This window comes from Phocoena sinus, chromosome 2, assembly GCF_008692025.1.
Source record: "Phocoena sinus isolate mPhoSin1 chromosome 2, mPhoSin1.pri, whole genome shotgun sequence".
Classification (NCBI taxonomy): Eukaryota; Metazoa; Chordata; class Mammalia; order Artiodactyla; family Phocoenidae; genus Phocoena; species Phocoena sinus.
Genome location: NC_045764.1, coordinates 58,041,985 through 58,063,841, shown reverse-complemented (window position 1 = coordinate 58,063,841; position 21,857 = coordinate 58,041,985). Strand labels below are relative to the sequence as shown.

The 21,857-nt window shown below is 47.4% G+C and overlaps 1 protein-coding gene across 3 annotated transcripts in view; it reads left to right on the top strand.

Moving 5' to 3' along the window:
- The window catches only part of TBC1D2B (TBC1 domain family member 2B), an 88,012-nt gene that overhangs the window by 55,129 nt on the left and 11,026 nt on the right, over window positions 1–21,857 (top strand). For all 3 annotated transcript variants that reach the window (XM_032624323.1, XM_032624326.1, XM_032624324.1), the window contains exons 5-10: window positions 672–904; window positions 1,610–2,005; window positions 7,696–7,806; window positions 9,041–9,234; window positions 12,201–12,695; window positions 15,485–15,602. In XM_032624323.1, coding sequence (XP_032480214.1) covers window positions 672–904; window positions 1,610–2,005; window positions 7,696–7,806; window positions 9,041–9,234; window positions 12,201–12,695; window positions 15,485–15,602 — 1,547 coding nt within the window. The remainder of the gene's footprint in view (window positions 1–671; window positions 905–1,609; window positions 2,006–7,695; window positions 7,807–9,040; window positions 9,235–12,200; window positions 12,696–15,484; window positions 15,603–21,857) is intronic.

Sequence of the window (21,857 nt, the reverse complement as noted above, 5' to 3'; positions counted from 1 at the left end):
TTTAAATACTCGTTTTTAGGGAAGAGAATAAAATGTGTTTACAATTAAGAAAACATAAACTCGGGGGTTTTTTTGTTTGTTTTTTTAGTAAGGACAGATGAGCTAAAAATAAGCAGCTGGGGATCCCTAGTGTATCTCTTAAGTCCTACCCTCTAACTTTGTAGATGCAGGCCCTGTCCTTACTAAGGTGCCCGGCGGAAGGGACACCTTGTGTTCAGGATGCTGTAGGAACTTGGAGCAACCATGTTCTTCCCTGGTCTGTGTCTCTGTTCTCTTTGGTCCTCAAAGTAACTGAAATAAGAAAATAGTGATATGAACACATCAGCTTAGAACTGATCTTTTGGAAAATAAACTTAACATTACAAAAGAATCTTGAGAGAGTTTAGTACAGTTTTGTCATAAATTCCTCATTAGTACTAAGGTATAGTCTTGACTTTTTTTCGTCTGTCTCAATGCAAAAATTGAGCAAATAGAGAAAGTTTTCTTTAAAAGTGATCACATGAAAGATCATCTTTGATTTTAAGCTTGGTTATTATCAAGAATGAAGTAGGAGCAGAGAGTGACGCATGCAGAACTCCTTAGAGGATGAAGGATGGAATGTTAATGTATTTCACTGGAATTTCCGAAAGGAAAATTTGACCTGAACTTAAACAAGTTTTGTTTTTATGTAGGAGTAACTGGCTCAGGATTTCCCTTTGATTTTGGACGTATTCCCTACAAAGGAAAACGCCCTTTGAAAGACATGATTGGATCGTATAAAAATCGCCACAGTAGTGGTGACCCTTCAGCCGAGGGGCCATCGGGCAGTGGTGGCACCAGCAAGTTGGCCTCCGAGATGCAGCTGCAGGTCCAGAACCAGCAGGAAGAGCTGGAAAGGTTAAGGAAAGACTTATCCAGTCAGAAGGTAATTCTTCTTCCTCACATTTCTATCTCATCTCACATCAGCAGGCCAGGGACCAGAGGAGCAAAACCCGGCTTTCATGTTTCTCTGACTCCATTATTTCCCAGAAGGTGCTTTTCCCCTAAGAGTTGTATGTGGCCGCGGCCACTGACCTAGGCACTGCTGTTCTGCTTGGTCATTTTTTCATAGACATTTGAAGTTCCGACGAGAGTGAAGACCCCTCAGAGTGGGTCGGGGAGGGTGTTGTTTGCACCTTGCCCACGCCTGCCCTGACGTCAAATCTCTCTGAGCATAGCTTCAGCCCAAGGCCCATGAACAGTTGTTAAATGAGTTTCCACATCCTGTTAAAACAGCAGCTTCCTTTTGAGCTGATCACACCTAATTATACTTAATTCCTCAGCAGGTCAGTGAATTTAGACCTCAGATTTTTTAATACAGATGAACGTTTACTGGGAGCCGTTGCTAATTGCAGTCTGCCTATCCACTATTTCCTGTTTCCTATTATTGTTCTCTACAGACAGCCTTTATGGAATAAATATTTTTCCTTCTCTATTTTTGAGATCCTTGAAGAGGAAGTTGGTTATTAAAATATTTCCAGTAAAGTTTCTGCATTTGCTCAAATACCAATGGTTGCTCCATGCAGAGTTGCCATGACTTCTGCTTTTTCTCCCGCCCCTGCTCCCCACTCCATCCTCCCCTGGCTCCCAGGAGCTCGTGCGGCTCCTGCAGCAGACGGTGCGGTCCTCCCAGTACGACAAGTACTTCACGAGCAGCCGCCTCTGTGAGGGGTTCCCGCAGGACACGTTGGGGCTTCTGCACCAGAAGGACGACCAGATTCTGGGCCTCACTAGCCAGCTGGAGAGGTTCAACCAGGAGAAAGAGAGTCTTCAGCAGGAAGTAAGGACGCTGAAGAACAAGGTGGGCGAGCTCAGTGAGCAGCTGGGGATGCTGATGGAGACCATCCAGGCCAAGGACGAGGTCATCATGAAGCTCTCCCGGCAGCTCAGCGAGTGTGAGGGCAGCGCATCCTCTCCCACCTCCATGCCCAGCTCTCCTGTGGCCCTCCCCACAGCCAGGGACCAGCTGGAACTGGACCGACTGAAAGTAAGAGCAGGGCGTGGGCCCCTGTTATTGGGACAAGAAATCCAAAACCCGCTAACAGCCTGTCTGTTGATGTCACTCTAGAGCTGCTAACCTCAGTGAGCTAATTTGGCATGACAGCAGAGCAGCTGTGCCTTTTTTAAAAAAACAAGTGTCACAGGACTTCCGGTCAGATAATTACTAGGTTTCTAAGAAGCTTCCTTGGAAAATGAAAGTCTCAGCCTGTCAGTGTCGCCATAGCTCAGAACAGTTTCAGATCTTTCCCCTCCCTTGCTTTCAGGCAGCTGTGATTTCTCTTTCTGTTTATACACCCTTAGAACTTCATTATTCCATGTAATCTACAGAGGCTGTTTCTTGCCCCCTCTGTGCGTGGATGCACACACCATCATTTGCATAGCCCGCCTCAGGACATAATGGGGGCCAGGTGAGGGAACACTGTTCCCAACAGCTAGTGTGGGGTCAGGTGGGAAAGCAGACCCTGGCTCCCAAGCACGCCAGGGAAGAGGGCCTGCCCAGAGTCAGTGCCCCCCATGCCTAAGGCAGGAGGGTCCTGACACTCAGAAGGGAGGGCAGAGCTCTCTTCCCAGTGTCCCAGTGGCCCTGGGGATGGGAGGCTGGTTCCTAAATGGAGGTGACTCTCCCCATCATACCTGGGGTGGTGGCCAGCTGATGAGGTAGGAAGAGCGTTACTGGGGGCATGGGCAGTCTGACTCTGTGCCCGCAGAGAAGCGTGCTGGTCCCAAGGGGAGAGCTGAATGGCCTTGGGCCACTGTCAGTCAGGCCACAGCGAGGGTCCCAAAAGTTTTGCTGCAACCAGTTCTCAATTTGGAGAAGTTTCAGGTGGAGAAGTGTCTCCTAGGACATGAGGCATTAGGTGTAGCCCAGACCCCAGCTGACCCCACACAGTTCTGCAGCTGTCGGTCCCACCTGGCCGCAAAGTCTTCCTCACCTGGCTACCCACTTTTTGCAAATAATGTGGCACCGAGGATGTTTTGCCCCCCCAAATGCAGTTTATCCTTGAAGGGCAAAGGTTTGCCACTTTTGAGGTTGTTACTGAGCCTGCTTCCTGACTAGTAGTACCTGTCACGCAGTGTCAGTAGATTGCATGCCTGATGGACATGCCTGAGCCTTAAAGATAATTCCAAAATGGAAATTAAAACACTGGAATAATGGCAGCTTTGTCGGAATATGTGTGTGGTCTCCCATGGTGACAGCTTCTCAGTGACAGCACCCAGTAGATATATGAGGCCAGAAGGATTTATTGGTGAGAAGGACCAAAAGGGCAAAAACACCACCAAAACCCTCAATCTCATTACTTTATAATTATATCTACTACAAAAAGAGCCGTGTTTTAAAAAAAAAGAGGTCCTGGTTAGTGTTGCCTGTAAAATTTGGTTTTGTTTATATATGCAACTTAGAGTGTACTGACCCTAAATATACATCCCATCAATGATACACGTTTTAAGACCACTTATTTAAGGTCAACTGAATTTTATATTTTGCGAGCACGTCTGTCTTGATAGTGTTTGGAGAATGACACCAGGGCATTCGGTTTCCAGGTCCCAGTGCTCGGCAGTGGGGGACACGTGGGGAGCGTGTTTTCCCGGGTAGCCGAGCCAGGGTGTGGAGGGGAGTGTGTGGCTTTGTTGTGGCTCCACACAGCTCCTTTTGGAGACGACTGATGGAGCTGATCACAACTAGACTTCTCGACCTTTTCTTTTTGTGGGGTAGCGGGTGACATTTTTTTTTTTTTTTCCTCCAACATTTCTCAGCTTAATTTATAAAGTCTGTGGCTCCAGAATTCCACAAGAGTGAGGTTAAGTGGTGAGGCAGAAAGGTTGTTAGGGGACTTCCCTGTGTCCTGTTCGTCTGAGTGAGTCCTGCCCGGCTTGGTGACCTCATGTTTTCTGACATTGCTCTACCTGGGCCGGATATTGCCAGGGCATCCCCTGGGCCATGCAGGAGGCAGTCACATTCGTGCCTCCTCTGCGGTGGCACTGGGAGAATTGGAGTGAAGAATCTCATTGTCCTTCACTTTTAGATACCGCATGGCTTCTATATTGATTTCTTCGTTTGACCCCAAATTTAAAATGTCTAGGTGGGGAAAAAAAAATTTTGTGTCTGTTTTGGTGGGGGGAAGGTATCTTTTTTGTTGTTGTTACTGTTACTATTCAGTGTCTTGCTTTATAGTCAGTGTATGTGCCTGTAAAGATTTCTGCTTTTTAGAAACATTTCTTTTTTTGGTCTCATATGTGGTCACTTTCTGTTCCTGTAGTATCTTGAGGCAGGAGCACATATTGGTCTTAGGATTTTACCACCCTAGTGATTTAAATATTTTTCCCACACTTCCTTCCAGGCCTTTTCCATGTTTACATAATTCTTCCATTTCCTGGAGTAGATAGACTTTTGTTTCATTCAGCCTTGGAACCCAGGCACTTTCTGTATTGCTATCATTAATGGTTCCAGATTGTCCATCTTTTGACTCTGTCATCATTTACTTACTCAGCCTCTGTGTTCTTTCCTGTGATTTGTTATTTCGTGAATATCTTCATACGTACAACTTTTCCTTCTTGGGACTCTTTCATTCATTCAGCCAGTCAGCCATGTGCTGGGCTTTGTACTCCACACAAAGTATACAGTCTCTGTCCTCCTGGAGCTCAGAGCTTAGTTTATAAAGCACAAAAACAAAAAAGCAGAACACAACTGTAATAAACATCAATGAGGAAGGGGATGTGTCCCAGTATGGGGTGGCGGTTTAGACTGAGCATGGGCTCTGGAGTCAGACCTGGCTGGGTTCAAACCCAGCTTTACCACTCATGACCTCTGACCTTGGGCAGGCTGGTTCACCTCTCTGCCTCAGTGTTCATCTGTGAAATGGCGCTTACCTCATAGGGTCTTGTAAGGGTTAAAAGAGGTATTCCATGTAAAGTCCTCACAGGGCACCTGGCACCTCATAACTTGCTGTGATCATCGTTCTAGAGAAAGAATCCTTTTTTTTTTTAATTTTTGAATTTTATTATATTTATTTTTTTATACAGCAGGTTCTTATTAGTCATCTGTTTTATACACATCAGTGTATACATGTCAGTCCCAATCACCCAGTTCATCACACCCCCCCCCCCCAACTGCTTTCCCCCCTTGGTGTCCATACGTTTGTTCTCTACACCTGTGTCTCAACTTTTGCCCTGCAAACCGGTTCATCTGTACCATTTTTCTAGGTTCCACATACATATGTTAATATACGATATTTGTTTTATTCTTTATGACTTACTTCACTCTGTATGACAATCTCTAGATGCATCCACGTCTCAACAAATGACTCAATTTCATTCCTTTTTATGGCTAAGTAATATTCCATTGTATATATGTACCACAACTTCTTTATCCATTCATCTGTCGATGGGCATTTAGGTTGCTTCCATGACCTGGCTATTGTAAACAGTGCTGCAATGAACATTGGGGTGCACGTGTCTTTTTGAATTATGGTTTTCTCAGGGTATGTGCCCAGTAGTGGGATTGCTGGGTCATACGGTAATTCTATTTTTAGTGTTTTAAGGAACCTCCATACTGTTCTCCATAGTGGCTGTATCAATTTACATTCCCACCAACAGTGCAAGAGGGTTCCCTTTTTAGAGAAAGAATCCTTGAGATACATTATCAGGACTTCCTTAGACGGTAAGGCAAAGTTTGACTCAAAGACACAGATGGCACACTGTGGTGTCCTGCTCCCTCGACCCAGCTTGTGCTGCTCAGTCTCTGGCCGTCATGGCCCAGTGTGTTCTTTTGTTGCCCTCTAGCTCACCTTCCTTCAATCAGCCTGCCTTTTAGTAACATGTTTGCTCATTGTTTCCAAATATGAGAGCTTCAGGATGCCAGGAGAAAGGAGAACATCAGGCTTCTGATCAGAAAAGGAAGTCTGTGGACCTCCTCTGGGGTTTGACAGCGCCTGTCTTCAATGCTTGTCATGACGTGCGGTCTTGCTGAGACTGAGAAGGTGTGATGCATATCAGAGCTCAGGTGGGCGTCAGGGGCCAAGCACCTGGGCCAAGGGCGCAGCAGGCCTGGCTCCCAGCCCGACACTTAGTAGTTGTGCAGCCTCCCCGTGGCTCAGCTCTTCACCTAGGAGGTGGAGATGACGAGAGTGGCTGCTGAAGAGCTGTGAGGTTTAAATGGGATCGAGGACCACAGGGCACCTGTAACCCGTAGCAAGTGCTCCGTAGGTGTCAGCGATCAAAGGGACCGTTGGAACATTTTCAGTTCTTCGGTATTTTCAGGGGAGATTGTGTACCGCCATGGTGGCTTCTAGTTTGGAGATTGGGGCATGTCTCTGGACACATCTCTGGGGAGGGGCCATGGTCTCTGTCCTGGGACAGCACAGGTGTCAGTGCCTTTCTTGACCACCCTTGGCCTTCTCTTAGAGCTGTTGTGAACAGTTTCTCCTGTGATTGAGGGATCAAAAATTCCTTGAAAACTTCAAACAGAGTAGGGGAAAAAGACATTTGTAAAAGACTGAATTTGGTAGGGAGCATTTAGAAATCACTGCCCCAGTTGTCTCAAAGGTTCCCTTTCGCTTGCCTTGCTCAGGGTGTCAAGGGCTGAAGGTCACGTATGGCACCCGCTTCTGCCAGGGCTGAACTTTTAGTTGGACTTGGCAGAACGTGTCACCGGCTTGTGATGTTCTCTTAAAAACAGAAAGTAAATGTGGCAAAAGTTAACAATTGGCAAATTTAGGTGAAGGGTATATTGTGTTTATTGTACTTTTCTTTCAACGTTTTCATAAGTTTGAAATTTTTTAATGTAAAAAAGTTGAGGAACATGTTCTCTTAGGTGCCTTGTACATTGTAGGTTATAGGTATTCATTATTAAGTGTAATTCTTTAGGTAAGGGCTTTGTGTATGTGTGTAGCCTCTTCCACATAAACTGGATACGTAAAAATGAGAATCTACAGAAAATTTGTTCAGTTTCTCTAGTTAAAAAACAAAATGAATGTAAGGCATTACCTTTTGTACCCAATGAATGTGGGTAGATAAAATATTTGCATAGATTTAGGACATAAGTCCTACTTACTTTTCCTAAGGACAGGTGAGAAAAATCTCCACCATTAAATAAATTTATTTCCCCATCTCCTTCATTACAGCAGTAGTCCCTGCCTACCTTCTACTGCCAAGGGTAGCCGCAAAGTTTACTCAGAAAGGGTCTGGTAATCAGCTTTCATTTCCTTAGAACTTGTTCTAACTTAGCAGGGCTATTTGATTGGTGAGGCAGCAAAATATTACTTATATTGAACAGGGGTCCCCAGCCCCTGGGCCACGGAGTGGTATCGGTCCATGGCCTGTTAGGAACCAGGCCGCACAGCAGGAGGTGAGCAGTGGGCGAGCGAGTGAAGCTTCATCTGTATTTATAGCTGTTCCCCGTCGCTCGCATTACCGCCTGAGCTGCACCTCCTGTCAGCATTATGGTGAGTTGTGTAATTATTTCATTATATATCGCAATGTAATAATAATAGAAATAAAGTACAGAATAAATGAAAAGTGCTTGAATTGTCCCAAAGCCATCCCCCCACCCCCCGGTCTGTGGAAAAATTGTCCTCCATGAAACCGGTCCCTGGTGCCAAAAAGGTTGGGGACCGCTGATATAGAATAATTAATCAACATTCAACCAATGTGAATTGATGGACCTTTTTTTTGCAACAGGATAATCTACAGGGGTACAAAACGCAAAATAAATTTCTGAATAAGGAAATCTTGGAACTCTCAGCTCTACGGAGAAATGCAGAAAGAAGAGAGAGGGATCTGATGGCAAAGGTGGGTCAGGATGGTTATATTCTATTATCTGGTGGGAGGTATGATTCAGAAACCATTTAAAAATGGACATGCTTTAAAATCAGTTCAACCCACATGCTTGGAGGGTGTGGTTATTGATACCAAATTATATTTAAAGTATATAAAGTGCATAGCACTGTGTTTAGTTTCACTTCATGATGAAGACAAATAGAAATGTCCTGAGAGGTGGCTTTTATTCACACATATAATGAAGTTTACAGAAAAAAAATTAAATACAATTCTAAGGTTCCCCCAAATTAAGGTTATTTGGATCTTGATTTATGCTACTGAGTTGTGTGAATCAGTTTCTTATCTATAAATGGGGATGGTGAGGGTAATGCCCCCTCTGTGAACCTGATAGGGTTGGTTTGAGAGTTGGATGTGACTGTGGCGGGAAAGGGCTTTGCAGGGTGTAGAGACATCACAGACTTTCCAGTTACAATCAAATGAAGCTCAGAGACACTGTGTCAGCAGCTGTTGTATGCCTCATATACCTTTTGAACAGTCCTTAGAACATCTTCCCAAACGTTGTTCCTGCATGTTTTCCAGGGGTGTATTGATTTGTCTGATAAGGTAGCAGATGAGAGCTAGTTCTGGGTCACAGCGTCCTAGGAAAGTATTGATGTTGCATGGGATGGCTGCTTGGGGCTCGTGTCCAAGTGGCACTCAGCTTGACCTCAGTAATGGGTGTGTGGCCTGGTTTCTGCTGCTCACCTCAACCCTGTCCAGAACTGATATGTGTGTTGACATGCAGAGGCCTTATTACCAGTACTTCTGTGTCATACCCCCCTAGAAGGAAGACGGGGCCCATGTGGGCCATTTAAATAAGACAGGTGGCCTGTGGCATAAATTCATCTCGTCTTTTTTTTTTTTTTTTTTTTTGCGGTACACGGGCCTCTCACTGCTGTGGCCTCTCCCGCTGCGGAGCACAGGCTCTGGACGCGCAGGCTCAGCGGCCATGGCTCACGGGCCCAGCCGCTCCGCAGCATGTGGGATCTTCCCGGACCGGGGCACGAACCTGTGTCCCCTGCATCGGCAGGCGGACTCTCAACCACTGCGCCACCAGGGAAGCCCCATCTCTTGTCTTTGATACAGTCTCTCTCTGGCTTGCTTGCTAGTGGTTCTTGGCTTGTCATTCTTTGCTTGCTTGAGGTACTTAAGGATTGCTCTTCCTGTGTCTCTGTCTGATTGGAGGTAACTACCACATTCTCTGTAGTATTCTAGCCTGGAAGCCAAGCTCTGCCAGATAGAAAGCAAATACTTGATACTGCTCCAAGAAATGAAGACACCAGTTTGCTCAGAAGAACAGGGGCCTTCTCGGGATGTCATAGCCCAGCTGCTGGAGGATGCTCTGCAGGTTGAGAGCCCGGAGCATCCGGAGCAAGCATTCGTTAAACCTCATCTCGTCAGGTAAAGGTGCTAGAGGCTGTTGGGGATAGTGGGACCCATTTCTCAAGCCCCTCTTTCAACAGCAGTAGCCATTCATTGAGAACTCTACACAATTCTCCGTGTCTCGTTTGATGCTCATGACAAGGACCGTCCAGTCATTAGAACAGATAATGTCATCAGTCTTGCTGTAATAATCAAGTAACAGAGCTGGGGTTCAGCCTAAGTTTTCATTCCAAGACCTTTCTGCCATGTACCATGCCAACGTGGGTGGTAGCCAGTCCTGCTGCAAGAGGAGCCCGTCTTCCTAGGAGTAGAACCCTCTCCAGAGACATGGCTGGACCCATGGGTAGTTTGAAAGCCAGGGGGGACCCTAAGTGGAAAATTGGGTCTTCTCTGTAAGGGAAGGACACTTGGGTAACCTGATTCAGTGGTTCAGAACTCATTGAGGGTCTGATACAAGCCGTGGACACCCTTGGCCCCAAAATGCAGTTGGACACACACACAGTATTGCATATACTTTTCAGAAAATCATGGAGTGTGGAAGCCTGTGATGGATCTTGGATTAAGAACCGTCATATCCTAGTTTCTTAAAACTGAGATTCATGAAATACTGGCTCAAGGAGAAATCTGCAAATCCACTCAGTCCAGTCCCCTCCTTGTCTCCGCCCCCTTGCCCCTGCAGCCCTGTACCTAGGCCCTGCTTGCTGCTGTGGCTCAGCTTCTCCAGCCCCACCCCTGCCCCAGGGGAAGCCTGGCTTCAGCTTGACCCACTCTTTCCCTTCTCTGTGCTTACAGCACTGGCCTGCCTTGTCCATGTTACTCAGTCGACAGGTAAAACTATGCTTTCAGATTGCGACCAACGCCATTGTTACAAAACTCTTACGGAGGCCTGTGTGCCGGGAGCCGTGCCAAGGGCCTTATGTGCAGGCCTGTATTTAACGTAGCTCAGCCAGGCAGATGTTTTTATCCTTGCTCAGAAAATGTGGAAGCTGAGGTTAGGGAGGTGATGTAACTTGCCCAGGTCACACAGATGGTGAGTGGCAAGGATGTGGCCCCAGACTGGGCAGCCCCATTCCCAGGCCAGGAGCGCTGTCTCCATGCTGTGCGCTTGTGCTGCGTCCGCAGTGGCGGGGGACTCCCGTGAGGGTGGCCTAGCAGTCTGCCCTGAGGGCACCACGTCTTCTTCCTGCTTGTGTTTTAGGCTCTTACTATTCATGTTGTATCTTTTCAAACTTCATGTATGACTAGAACAATGGCTGTGTATATTGATTTACTTTCAACTTTTCATTATGGAAAATTTCAAACATACAAAGTAGTAGACGGAATCATATAACAACCCCCATATGCAACCTGTTACCCAATAATTTAGCAATTATTAACATTTTGGTAATCCTGTTTCTTCGTACCCTTCCCTTCCAAAGTTTTTTTTTGTTTTTTTTTTTCCTGGAATATTTTAAAGAAAGTATCAGACATGTCATTTCAACTTTAAACACTTCAATATGTACCTCTAATTGAAGACACGTTTTAATATGCTAATCCTACCATATTCATACCTTTTTGCAACTTACTTCTTTCAACATTGTTTTCTGAAATTATACAGGTTGATACGTGTAGCTCCTGAGAATTTTTTTTTACCTGCCTCACAGCTTCACATTTTTATTCCTTCTGTCATGGTGAACACTTAGAATGGTTCCATTTTTCCTTGTTACAAACCATGGTGCAGTAAACATCGTGGTACATGTATCCATGTGTCCATGTGTCTGCGTGAGAGAGTTTCTCCAGGGTGTAGGCTAGAAGTGGAATTCCTGACCTGTAGGGAATGCACATCTTCAGCTCTGCTAGATCTGACTTCCAAAGTGCTTGTACAGGTTTACACACTCAGCAGCAGTGTGTGAAAGGCCTTTGTATTGGTTTTCTATGACTGCCATAACAAATTATTGTTTTAAGCCAGTAAGTTTGTGATACATATTTATTATGCAACAGTTCTGTCGGTCAAGCAGCCCAGCATGGTCTTGCTGGATGAAAGTCAGGGTATTAGCAGTGCTGCGTTCCTTTCTGGAGGTTCTAGGAGACAGTTTGTGTCCTTTCTTATTCAAGATGTTGGCAGAATACAGTTCCTTCTGGTTGTAGGACTAGGTCTCTGTTTCCTTGCTGCCTGTCAGGTGTGGCCATTCCCAGCTTCTGGAGGCCACCTGCATTCCTTGGCTTGTGGCCGCCTTCTTCCATCTTCAAAGTCAGCAACCGTGGGTCCAGGCCCTCTCTCCCACTTCACATCCTTCCTGCCTCTTCTTCCTTTGTCGTATCTCTGGTCCACTCTTCTACCTTCCTCTTCCACTTTAAGGGCTCCTGTGTTTACTGTGGTCCCACCCGGCTAACCCAGGATAATCTCCCCGTCTTAAGTTCTGTAACTGTAATTCCACATGCCGTAACGTGACATATTCACAGGTTCCAGGGACATTTTTGGGGGCCATTATTCTACCTACCACAGCAGAATAATTCTTTTTCTTTTTAAGAATTAAAGAATTCTTAATTCTTTGTCATCCCTAATGTCTTACAAATGTTTTCTCCCTTGTCTTTTCACTTTTTAAAACATTCTTCGAGCGTAAGTGTTAGGGATGTGTGTATGTAGGCTATATAAACATACATGCACATGTATATTAATGTAGCCAAATTCATCAGCCTTGTATTTGCAGTATTGCTTGTATTTTCTTTTGTGCTTTTCACATTTAGCGCCTCAGCCATCTAGAATTGATTATTTTCCTGTATAGTATCAAGGAAAGATCTAACGTAATTTTTTCCCATATAGATAGCCAGTTATTCTCACCCTGTTTATTGAGAAGTTTATTATTTCCTCACTGAGTTGAAATGCCTGGTCATATATCAAAGTGCCATTTACACACGGGTAGATTTCTAGGTTCTCTTTTCTGTTTCATTGGCCTTTTTGCCACATTGCATCATTTAATTTTTTCTTTTGTTTTTCTCAACAGTGAATATGACATTTATGGGTTTAGGACTGTCCCAGAGGATGACGAGGAAGAGAAGTTGGTCGCCAAAGTCCGAGCATTGGACCTGAAGACTCTCTACCTCACAGAAAACCAGGAGGTTTCCACTGGCGTCAAGTGGGAAAACTATTTTGCGAGCACAGTGAACAGGGAGATGATGTGCTCTCCAGAATTAAAGAACCTGATCCGTGCGGGCATTCCACACGAGCACCGTTCCAAGGTGTGGAAGTGGTGTGTGGACCTTCACACCAGGAAATTCAAGGACAGCATTAAGCCTGGTTACTTCCAGACCTTGCTTCAGAAGGCTCTGGAGAAACAGAACCCGGCCTCCAAGCAGATCGAGCTGGACCTGCTGCGGACTCTGCCCAACAACAAACATTACTCGTGCCCCACCTCGGAAGGCATACAGAAGCTGCGCAATGTCCTGCTCGCCTTCTCCTGGCGGAATCCAGACATTGGCTACTGCCAAGGTCTAAACAGGTGGGTGCCTGGCCCACGAGGTCTCCTCTCTGCTGTTAAGATAACTTGTAGCTCCGGGCGCTGCCTGACAGCCCCCTCCCCTCCTGGTGAGCCAAGAAAAACCAGTCTTTTAAGGGAAATAAATATCAATAGCTGCAGTAAGCTAGTTTTAATTATGCAGTATCCCCAATTCTAGAATAATTGAGAGAAACAGACATGCTTTTGGAAAGCATTGGGTTGGCCAAAAAGTTCATTCGGGTTTTCTGAATGAACTTTTTGGCCAATCCAATATTAAGAACACCAAAGTCAAACTATTTGGAACAACAAAATGAGAAATCATTTTGATTCCTTGTTGTTCTCATCACACTCAGGTTTTTTTTTTTTTTTTTTTTGCGGTACGCGGGCCTCTCACTGTTGTGGCCTCTCCCATTGCGGAGCACAGGCTCCAGACGGGCAGGCTCAGCAGCCATGGCTCACGGGCCCAGCCGCTCCGCGGCATGCGGGATCCTCCCAGACCGGGGCACGAACCCATGTCCCCTGCATCGGCAGGCTGACTCTCAACCACTGCGCCACCAGGGAAGCCCCACACTCAGGTTTTGATCAGAAGTTTGCTATCATTCATTTATAATGCTTGATGTGAAAACAAGGCCACTGTTTGTTTATACAGGATCTTTGTCAATCAAGAGGTTGCCCCAAACAATTTTTCAGTTGGTTAAACCTAGCCCTTGAAGAGCCCAAACTTGTTTTTTTTTTAGATGAGAGCCTTCTGCAGGTCTGGCATACTTCCCTGCTTCCATAGGCAGAGGACACTGAAAAGCCTCTCCTCTTCTCTAAATGATCCAGGCTCCTCATTCTGAGCTGAGCTGCACCAGGATGAGGCCACGGGAGGTACTGAGGTCTGTTCTCCATGGAGCTGCTCCCCATCACTGGACTTTGAGTGCTTGTGGCTGCTTTTTACCTCCTGTCTGTCTCTTACCTCGCTGGTGCACTTTTGCTGCTGTCATTAGAGTCCTTTTGTGTTCCTCTGTGTAATCAAAGTAGGTAACCAGGCTTGCTAGAAATATGGACAAAGAATGAAGAAGCTCCGTGTGCCATCTTTAGCAGTTCTCCTTAAGTCAAGTGCATGCATTGAGTTTTGAATGCTGACGTTTATTGTGGCAGCTCATGGGCCTTTTTAATCCTCATCTGTGCTGGATACTGACCTCCAGATAAGGGCTATCTATTTGCATCTGAAATGAGAGTATTGCAGGAAGAAAAGCTTTTAAACTGGAATGTTAGTTGGTTAAGACCTGAAACCAATGGTTTCCAGGAAGTCATTGCCTCTGTGGTGGTCAGGATAGGGTGCCCTTTCTGGGCCCTGAAAGTAAAAGGGACTGTGGCTGCTCCTCGATGGTCCCCATTAAAAAAAAAAAAAAGCCTGTAAATAAGTTATTGCCTAACAAAGCAGCCTTGTTTTGCTTAAATGCACAGTTCACACTGTATACTCAGTCTAAAAATTCCTGGAAGCTAAAAACCTCCGAAACTTAAGGGATCTTGGCGAGGACTCGAGCATGCCTGTTAGGGGTGCAGCAACACCCCATTTATCTGACATTGTCATGGAATCAGCTGTTCCACACATATGGAGACTTTCCAGAAAATTAAATCTTTCTCCGTACCATCACCATTAGGACCTCTAAATTTTAACCGTTTTACTGGACTTTTTTTCTCCACATTATTTTGTACATGCGAACAGAACTGTGAACCCAGAACTTCAGCAGAAGAATGCTAGCCTTTCCTCAGTGATTCAGGCCTGTCATCTGGAACATCAGTTAACTAAAAGTGATGTCGTCAAAGGCTCTGCTCTTTTCAGTCTCTCTACCCTTTCTCCTGGCGTCCGCAGGTGCTGTGCATGTCCTGGTTTTCTCTCCCTGTCCATCTCTACCTGTTGTAACCTTTCTACTCTTCATCTCATTCATGCCTACTCAAAGCATCCCCTTCCCAGTTCTTTTTTTTTTTAACCTTTTGAGATTTCATTATAATTTTATCCAAGGAAGAAAACAAAAACAGATTCTGAGAAGTGACTCTAGGGTTTTCCGTAAGTGATGCACAGAAGCTTCATGTCGCGAGCAGAGCTTCTTGGATATGTAGAGGGGGGCTTTTCTCTTGCCTCTTCCTTTTCAGCCTTCTGCCCTGAATGCCCGCTCAGAGCCAAACCTGGGGTTACTGGATGAGTAACCTCTCAGTGGTGACCATGTAACTAGCCAGACCCAAGTTTCTCTTGTGAGTGACGTAACAGGTGATACATACGGTCCCCTTTCCCACCCCACGTGTGTGCTGTGGATGCAGTTCTTTGAGAAAGCCCCACCGCAGTGATTCATTTGTCTGAAGCCCCTTTCAAGTAGACTGGTATCAAGAAAGTTGTTTTTAAACCATCATGTGTTCTTTTCCCCTTATATTCACCCCTGGATTTTTTTGTGCATAAAAGGATTAGTTGGAACTTCTTGAACAAAAAACTCGAAGAATTAGCTGCCTTAGCAAAAATCTTAGCATGAAAACATTTTCCAAAATGAGGCTGCCTGCTCATTGGGAAACAATTTCATCATCTTTAAACAAAAACCAAATGAAGGAATGTGGATGCAGCTTTGCTTCTCAAACTAGGAAATGCCACCCTCGCCAAGGAACGCTCGTTTAGTGTACTTTCTTGCAGAACTAGAAGTTGCTGTGGCCGTGGGAGAGTGCAGCATACCGCAGAGGCCTCTGTGAAGACGGGCCGTGCTGCCCGCGTCTGGGCTAGGAGGCTGGCGCTCACCTTGTTCTCCGTTTGCTTGTAGATTGGTGGCAGTGGCCCTCCTATACTTGGAACAAGAAGACGCTTTCTGGTGTCTAGTCACCATAGTGGAAGTTTTCATGCCTCGAGACTATTACACAAAGACTCTTTTAGGATCCCAGGTACCTCTAAAGATATTGTGCTTCTAGTCAAAAACCTGTAGAATTAGAGCTGCAATGTGACCTGAATTAAGCCTTGGCGGGGGAGGCTCCACGTGTGTGGACCCCTGAACAAGGTGCACACCGAGGCTGGGCCTGCCCTGGAGGCTGGGCTGGGCTGCTTGTGAGCAAGTGCCAGGTCAGGCTCACTTAGTGCCCTGGAAGCCAGCAGAGTGATTGCTACATCCAGAGAGAAACAGACCAGGCCTGCAGACCTGCTCTGTGGTCACTGCTCAGCACTGTCTACTCTGGGCTCAGCCTGCCTGGCCAGCTAAGTCACAATCCAGGGGTGCCTGGGGAGCTTGGTGTGTTAGCTTGGGTTCTCCAAGAAGTGGAGACCAAGGCAGAAGCAGATGTGCCAGAGATTCTGAGGAAAAAGACCTGTGAAGGATCTAGGGGAGGGACTGGGAAAGGCCCCGTGAACCCCCAGACCAGGGGAAGGAAGGAGGTTTGGGTAGGTGGGAAAAATCCCAGCCTACTGTGAGGTTCTGAGAAGGTTTTGGCCAGGCCCGTGTGGCGTCCTCAAGCCAACGTAACCTGTTAAAGGTGCACACATCTCAGTGGGAACGGGCTGCATTAGCGCCCTCCCTGCTCACTCACTGGCTGGAAGCAGCGGGGGCGACATGGCTTCTGTAAACAAATGTGGTGATGGATCCAGAGGGGCAGCGCTGGGGCTGTCAGTACTGCCCACAGCAGGAGATCTAAACAAGCACAGTTCATGCCCACCACGCCTGGAGTCTGAAGCCAGGGGGCGGGTAGGATGATGTGGGCTGGGAGAGTCCGGGGGTTCTGTCTCCACTTGGGACTGTCCTGATTCTGGACCAGACCCTTGGCCGTTGCAGCCCAGGGCATCTCTTCCCTCTGCTGGGCTGGGGGTGCTGCCGTGACTGGCTTCTGTAATGGCCTTTCCCTGCTTCCCCGCTGGCAGCCCTCCTCCTGTGTCTGACATTTGGTCCAGTCCTGCCCAAGAGCCTTTTTTCTCTTGACCGCAGCTGTGCCCGTGTCTGTCCTCGTGGCATCCTCTTCTCCAGGCTCGTGCCAGTGCTTGGCCTGCCTGCTCACAGCCACTCCTTGCCCTCACTGCTCTACTCCTGTCCGGACAGCTGGCCCGCAGGCCGTCTCCCAGCTCCTGTGTCGGCCAGCAGAGGGGGGCGCGGCAGCTGAAGGCAGTTTTCTCCCTCTCCGTCCTGGGTACTGCCTCTGCCGGTGACTGTCTCCTCCGTGGTGCCAGCTCCTATCTGGCGGGTTCTTCATGCCAGCGGGGACCTCCCTGCTCCAGCCTGGGGGTGGCTTCCTGCCCTGGCCTCTGGACTGCCTCACTATCAACTGTTTGGTTTCTCAGCTTTTCCGTCACCAGTGTGACTGTTGCCCTGGGTAAATCCCTGTTATAAATGTTTAGCGTGGCTTCTGTTTGCCTAGTTGAGCCCTGAATTTTACTTTCTATTTGTATTTCTGCCTCTGGAGGGATCCTCATTACTGCCCTCTGTTACCACCTGTACTGCCCCCTCACCCGCTAGTTCCCCAGGCCAGGAACTCGAGTCAGCCTGCACCCCTCCTTCCTCTCTCTCTGTGTCCCTGGAGTTGCTGTTTCTGATCACTGTCACCGCCTGGCGGCTCTCAGATCGGTTCTCTCATTCGCTCCTCACTGTTAAGTCACCATCCCCTCTCCTGCATCACTGCAGTTGCCTCATCTCCTCTCTTCCTGCCTTCACTCACGCAGCCCTTCTGTCCGCCTCACTCACAGATTCAGCCACGTCCTCACCACCCCCCGCCCCACCCCCCGCCTTCCGGGCAGAGCCCAGCCTCCTTCCACACCCTGACCTGCCCGTTTGCTGGGCTGCTGGGAGCGCAGCATGCCCTGTGATGGAGCCCTTGTCCTCTGGTGGTACGCCATTCTCTGTGTACTTTTGTACACAGTTCCACTACCTAGACGGCATTGCCCCGCTTACCTCCCTAGAAAGCTGCTGCTCAGCCTGAGCTCATGTGCCCCTTCCTCTGTGATACTTTCCTGCCTCCCAAAGCTGACTTCAGGGCCCGCTCCCGTTCCCACTGCTCTGGCCCAGGCCTCGGTGACAGTGGTTATCATCCTGGGTCGTCCTGCGTGCTTGCTTGTCTTCCAGCTTAAGGGCTGCAGCCCTGTCTTTCATTTTAGTGTCTCTCGCACCCAGAAGTGAGTGTCTGAATTCACGTGAGCTCTTTGCCCAGGGAAAGGGAGCCCCGGCCCGTTGCTAGCAGCCACACAGCTGCACAAAGCCATGTGAGTGGAGGTATGGTTATCCCCATTTTACTTGGGAGAAAACTGAGGATCAAATCCACTAAGCATCTTGCCTGAGGTGCCACCACGGAGAGCCCAAGCTGGGGTTTGGCCTCAGACATCTGTGGCTCTGGGCCCAAGCTCTCCCCCTGCCCCGCCACTGCCTCTTGGAGTGCTGTGGGAGGACGGCAGGAGGGTGAGCTTTGCCCTTCCTACAGAGTGGGCTTTCCTTTGGGTTCCTGTCCCAGCTACATGGATGTCACCTGATCCCGGAGAAGCCCATCTGGTCTCCCTGTGATCGCTTCACTTTGCTAATTAAGCTAGAGATTAGTTTTTGTTAAGATAGTGGGTAAAGTAGTAGGAAATGAACAGCAGCGGGAAGAGGCAGCTGGCACAGTCAGGTGCGAATAAAGAGGTCAGTAAAGAAAGTTTTATATGTTCATGGACACCTGGAAGCTAGTAGCTTCAAAATTTCAAATGGGGGCTTCCCTGGTGGCACAGTGGTTGAGAGTCCACCTGCCAATGCAGGGGACATGGGTTCGTGCCCCGGTCCGGGAGGATCCCACATGCCGCGGAGCAGCTGGGCCCACGAGCCACGGCCACTGAGGCTGCGCGTCCGGAGCCTGTGCTCCGCAACGGGAGAGGCCACGACAGTGAGAGGCCCGTGTACCGCAAAAAAAAAAAAAAAAAAAAAAAAAAAAAATTTTCAGATGACTCTGTTTCTGAATGAGAAGAATGAAGCACTGATCTTTCTTAGTCCCACTGAGGGGTGTGGTTGAGCACATCAGTGCTCGGTGTGCTCAGTGTGCCTGGCTCGGGGTTACATGGCCGGGTTGGAAGACAGGCCCTGTCCTGGAGCTGTGGAGCTTGGCCACATCACTTAACATCTCTGTGCCTCAGTTTCCCTGTCTGTAAGATGAGTGTCATATTCTCCTCTTATAGAGTGTCTGAGGTTGAATTCAGATGATGCATTAAAAGAGTTTAATATGATTAGAACACTGTAAAAACTCAATAAAATTATTATTAATGCTGTTATTACAGGCAGAAGGGGAAGACCTATTTTAAGTATGTGAATTTAAGATAAAGTTTGCCTCACATTGTCACATCAACATAAATGTAAACTCTAAAGAGACATTTTCCCCGACTTTAAGGGTTTTTAAAAAAAATTTTTGGTTGCATTGGGTCTTCGTTGCTGTGTGTGGGCTTTCTCTACTTGTGACGAGCGGGGGCTACTCTTGGTTGTGGTGCAAGGGCTTCGTGTTGCGGTGGCTTCTCTTGTTGTGGAGCACAGGCTCTAGGTGCACGGGCTTCAGTAGTTGTGGCATGTGGGCTTCAGTAGTTGTGGCTTGCGGGCTCTACAGCGCAGGCTCAGTAGTTGTAGGGGAAAAGGCTTAGTTGCTCCGTGGCATGTGGGGTCTTCCCAGACCAGGGATCGACTCCGTGTCCCCTGCATTGGCAGGTGGATTCTTTTTTTTTTGCGGTACGCAGGCCTCTCACTGTTGTGGCCTCTCCCGTTGCGGAGCACAGGCTCCGGACGCGCAGGCTCAGCGGCCATGGCTCACGGACCTAGCTGCTCTGCGGCATCGGCAGGCGGACTCTCAACCACTGCGCCACCAGGGAAGTCCCTCCCCCTGACTTTAAAAGTAATAGATGCTGTCAGAAGTTAGGTAATACAGAAATATATATTAAGAAGACGAAAAATCACCTGTTATCCTACCAGCTTGAGAATCACAGTTAGCATTTTGATATATTTCCTTTTTACTTTTTCCCAATACATTTAGGTATCCAGATTGAGAGACTGATTATCCTGGTTGGTTCACATGACAGCATGAGCATTTTCTCATACAGTTATATAGTTTTTAACCATCATATTTGGTGGCTGTAATATTCCATTGGGTGAATGGACTTGAGGTATTTAACCATTCTCCTATGATGGACATTGCATAAGGCCACTCGTAGAATGTGGATGGCTTTGTGTGTGCAGTCAGCCCCCAGCGCTGTGCTTTGCGAATCTCCTGCCAGAGCCCAGTGCCTGAGCCCCTTAACGCTGCGCTGCAGTCCAGATGCTCAGCGGCTTCTCCGTCAGTTCAGTGCACATTGTGCGCCAGGGCCTCGCTAGGCGCTGAGGACACAGAGATGAATACAGTCCTTCCACGTCCTCTTGAGCGGAGAGGGGCTGAACAGAGGCCCGAGCAAGTGTCCCTGGCAGCCTGCCCCACGCCAGCCATCTGCCGAGCACCCGGCAGCCTCGAGAACGAGACACCATCTGCCACCTACCTGGGAGGAGAGGTGTGTGCCTCGTTCTTCTCCCATTTCAAGGCCAGCTGACTGGTCCTTTCCTCTCAGGCACTTTCAGCCCAGTCCCTCTGGGCAGAGTGCATCACATCGCCATCTCTTGGTCCAGTGGTCAGTTGTCTGTGTCCCTTGCCCGTTTATAACCCCTTAAAAGTAGCACCTTGTCCTGTTGTCTCTTGTCCCCAGCCCTGGCCAGTGCTAAGCCTGAAGTGTGTGCAAATATGTAGTCGTTGTTTAAATGTTGAGGGATGGAATAGCACCAGCAGAAAAGAAGACCCATCACTAGTGAGTGATGCTGACCCTGCCCAGTGGGAGGAGCTGGGCCTCCAGGGAAACTGACCGAAGAAGACGTCTAGGAGTGGCCTGTCAGAGTGGCTACCGCACATGCATGCGTGGGATGCTTTTACAACTTGCCTTTCAGCTGTTGGTCCACCTATCAGAATTTTACAGAGGTGGGAAGTGGATGTGGGTGAGAAGGTGAGAGACTGATGCTTTTTGCACACTATGGGATGGTTTTATAACTTAAAAAAAAATAAATTTATTATTTTTGGCTGCACTGGGTCTTCGTTGCTGCACGCGGGCTTTCTCTAGTTTCGGCGAGTGGGGGCTTCTCTTCGTTGCAGTGCGCGGGCTTCTCACTGTGGTGGCTTCTCTTGTTGCAGAGCACAGGCTCTAGGCACACGGGCTCAGTAGTTGTGGCTCATGGGCTCTAGAGCGCAGGCTCAGTAGTTGTGGTGCACAGGCTTAGTTGCTCCGCGGCATGTGGGAGCTTCCTGGACCAAGGATCGAACCCGTGTCCCCTGCATTGGCAGGTGGATTCTTAATCACTGCGCCACCAGGGAAGTCCTATAACTTCTTATATACTTTTGTTTTTTAAGTCTTCCAAGAAAACTTAATTATATTTCATTTCAGCAAATTTAGATCTTCAAAATTTTGTCTCTTCTAGTCAGAAAGCAAACTGGACAAAAATGTATGTTTCCAACCATGATTCCTGTATTTTATCCTCTGTGCACCCTAGGGTGACTTTACAATGCTTTGGAATCATTTCTGTAAAAAATAATGTTTTTTAGTTTTTTAAGTTACTTTGCCTTTTAAAATTTTAAATTTCAACCAATGATACCTACTTGAACCTATGTAACATTCTTTTTTTAAAAAAAATTTTTGACTATAATGCCTTCTATATTTTTTTTAAAAAGCAAACCTTCCCAAAAGGATAAACAATTGATATTTTCAAAGTTTTGGATTGTCCTAAAAAAAGGACATTTTAAAATGTCATTTTAACATTTATCTAGATTGTTTTTAGTTATTTTAGTATCCCAGTAATCCCAAGAATTATCACATCTTCTATCTTATCTTGACTGATATGCAGGTGAGAGTTTGGCAGGTTTTTCTGGGATCCATTCCTAGGAGTAGGCTTGCTGTAGGGTGAGGCTTCCCGTTTCCTGGGTGTTGCCGGATTGCTCTCCTAAATGGTTGTACCGGTTCACACTCCCCTCACAGTGTACCATTCAGGGAACGCTAAGGAGGTGATACACTTCCCGTGCAGCTGGCTCTTCCTCACTGCGCTCTCGTTCCTGGACGGCCTGGCTTTGGCCCACTGTGCATCTGTGGCTTGCTTTCCTCTGCTGGTCTCTCTCTTTCTCACGGTTTCACTGCTCACCTAAGGTGAC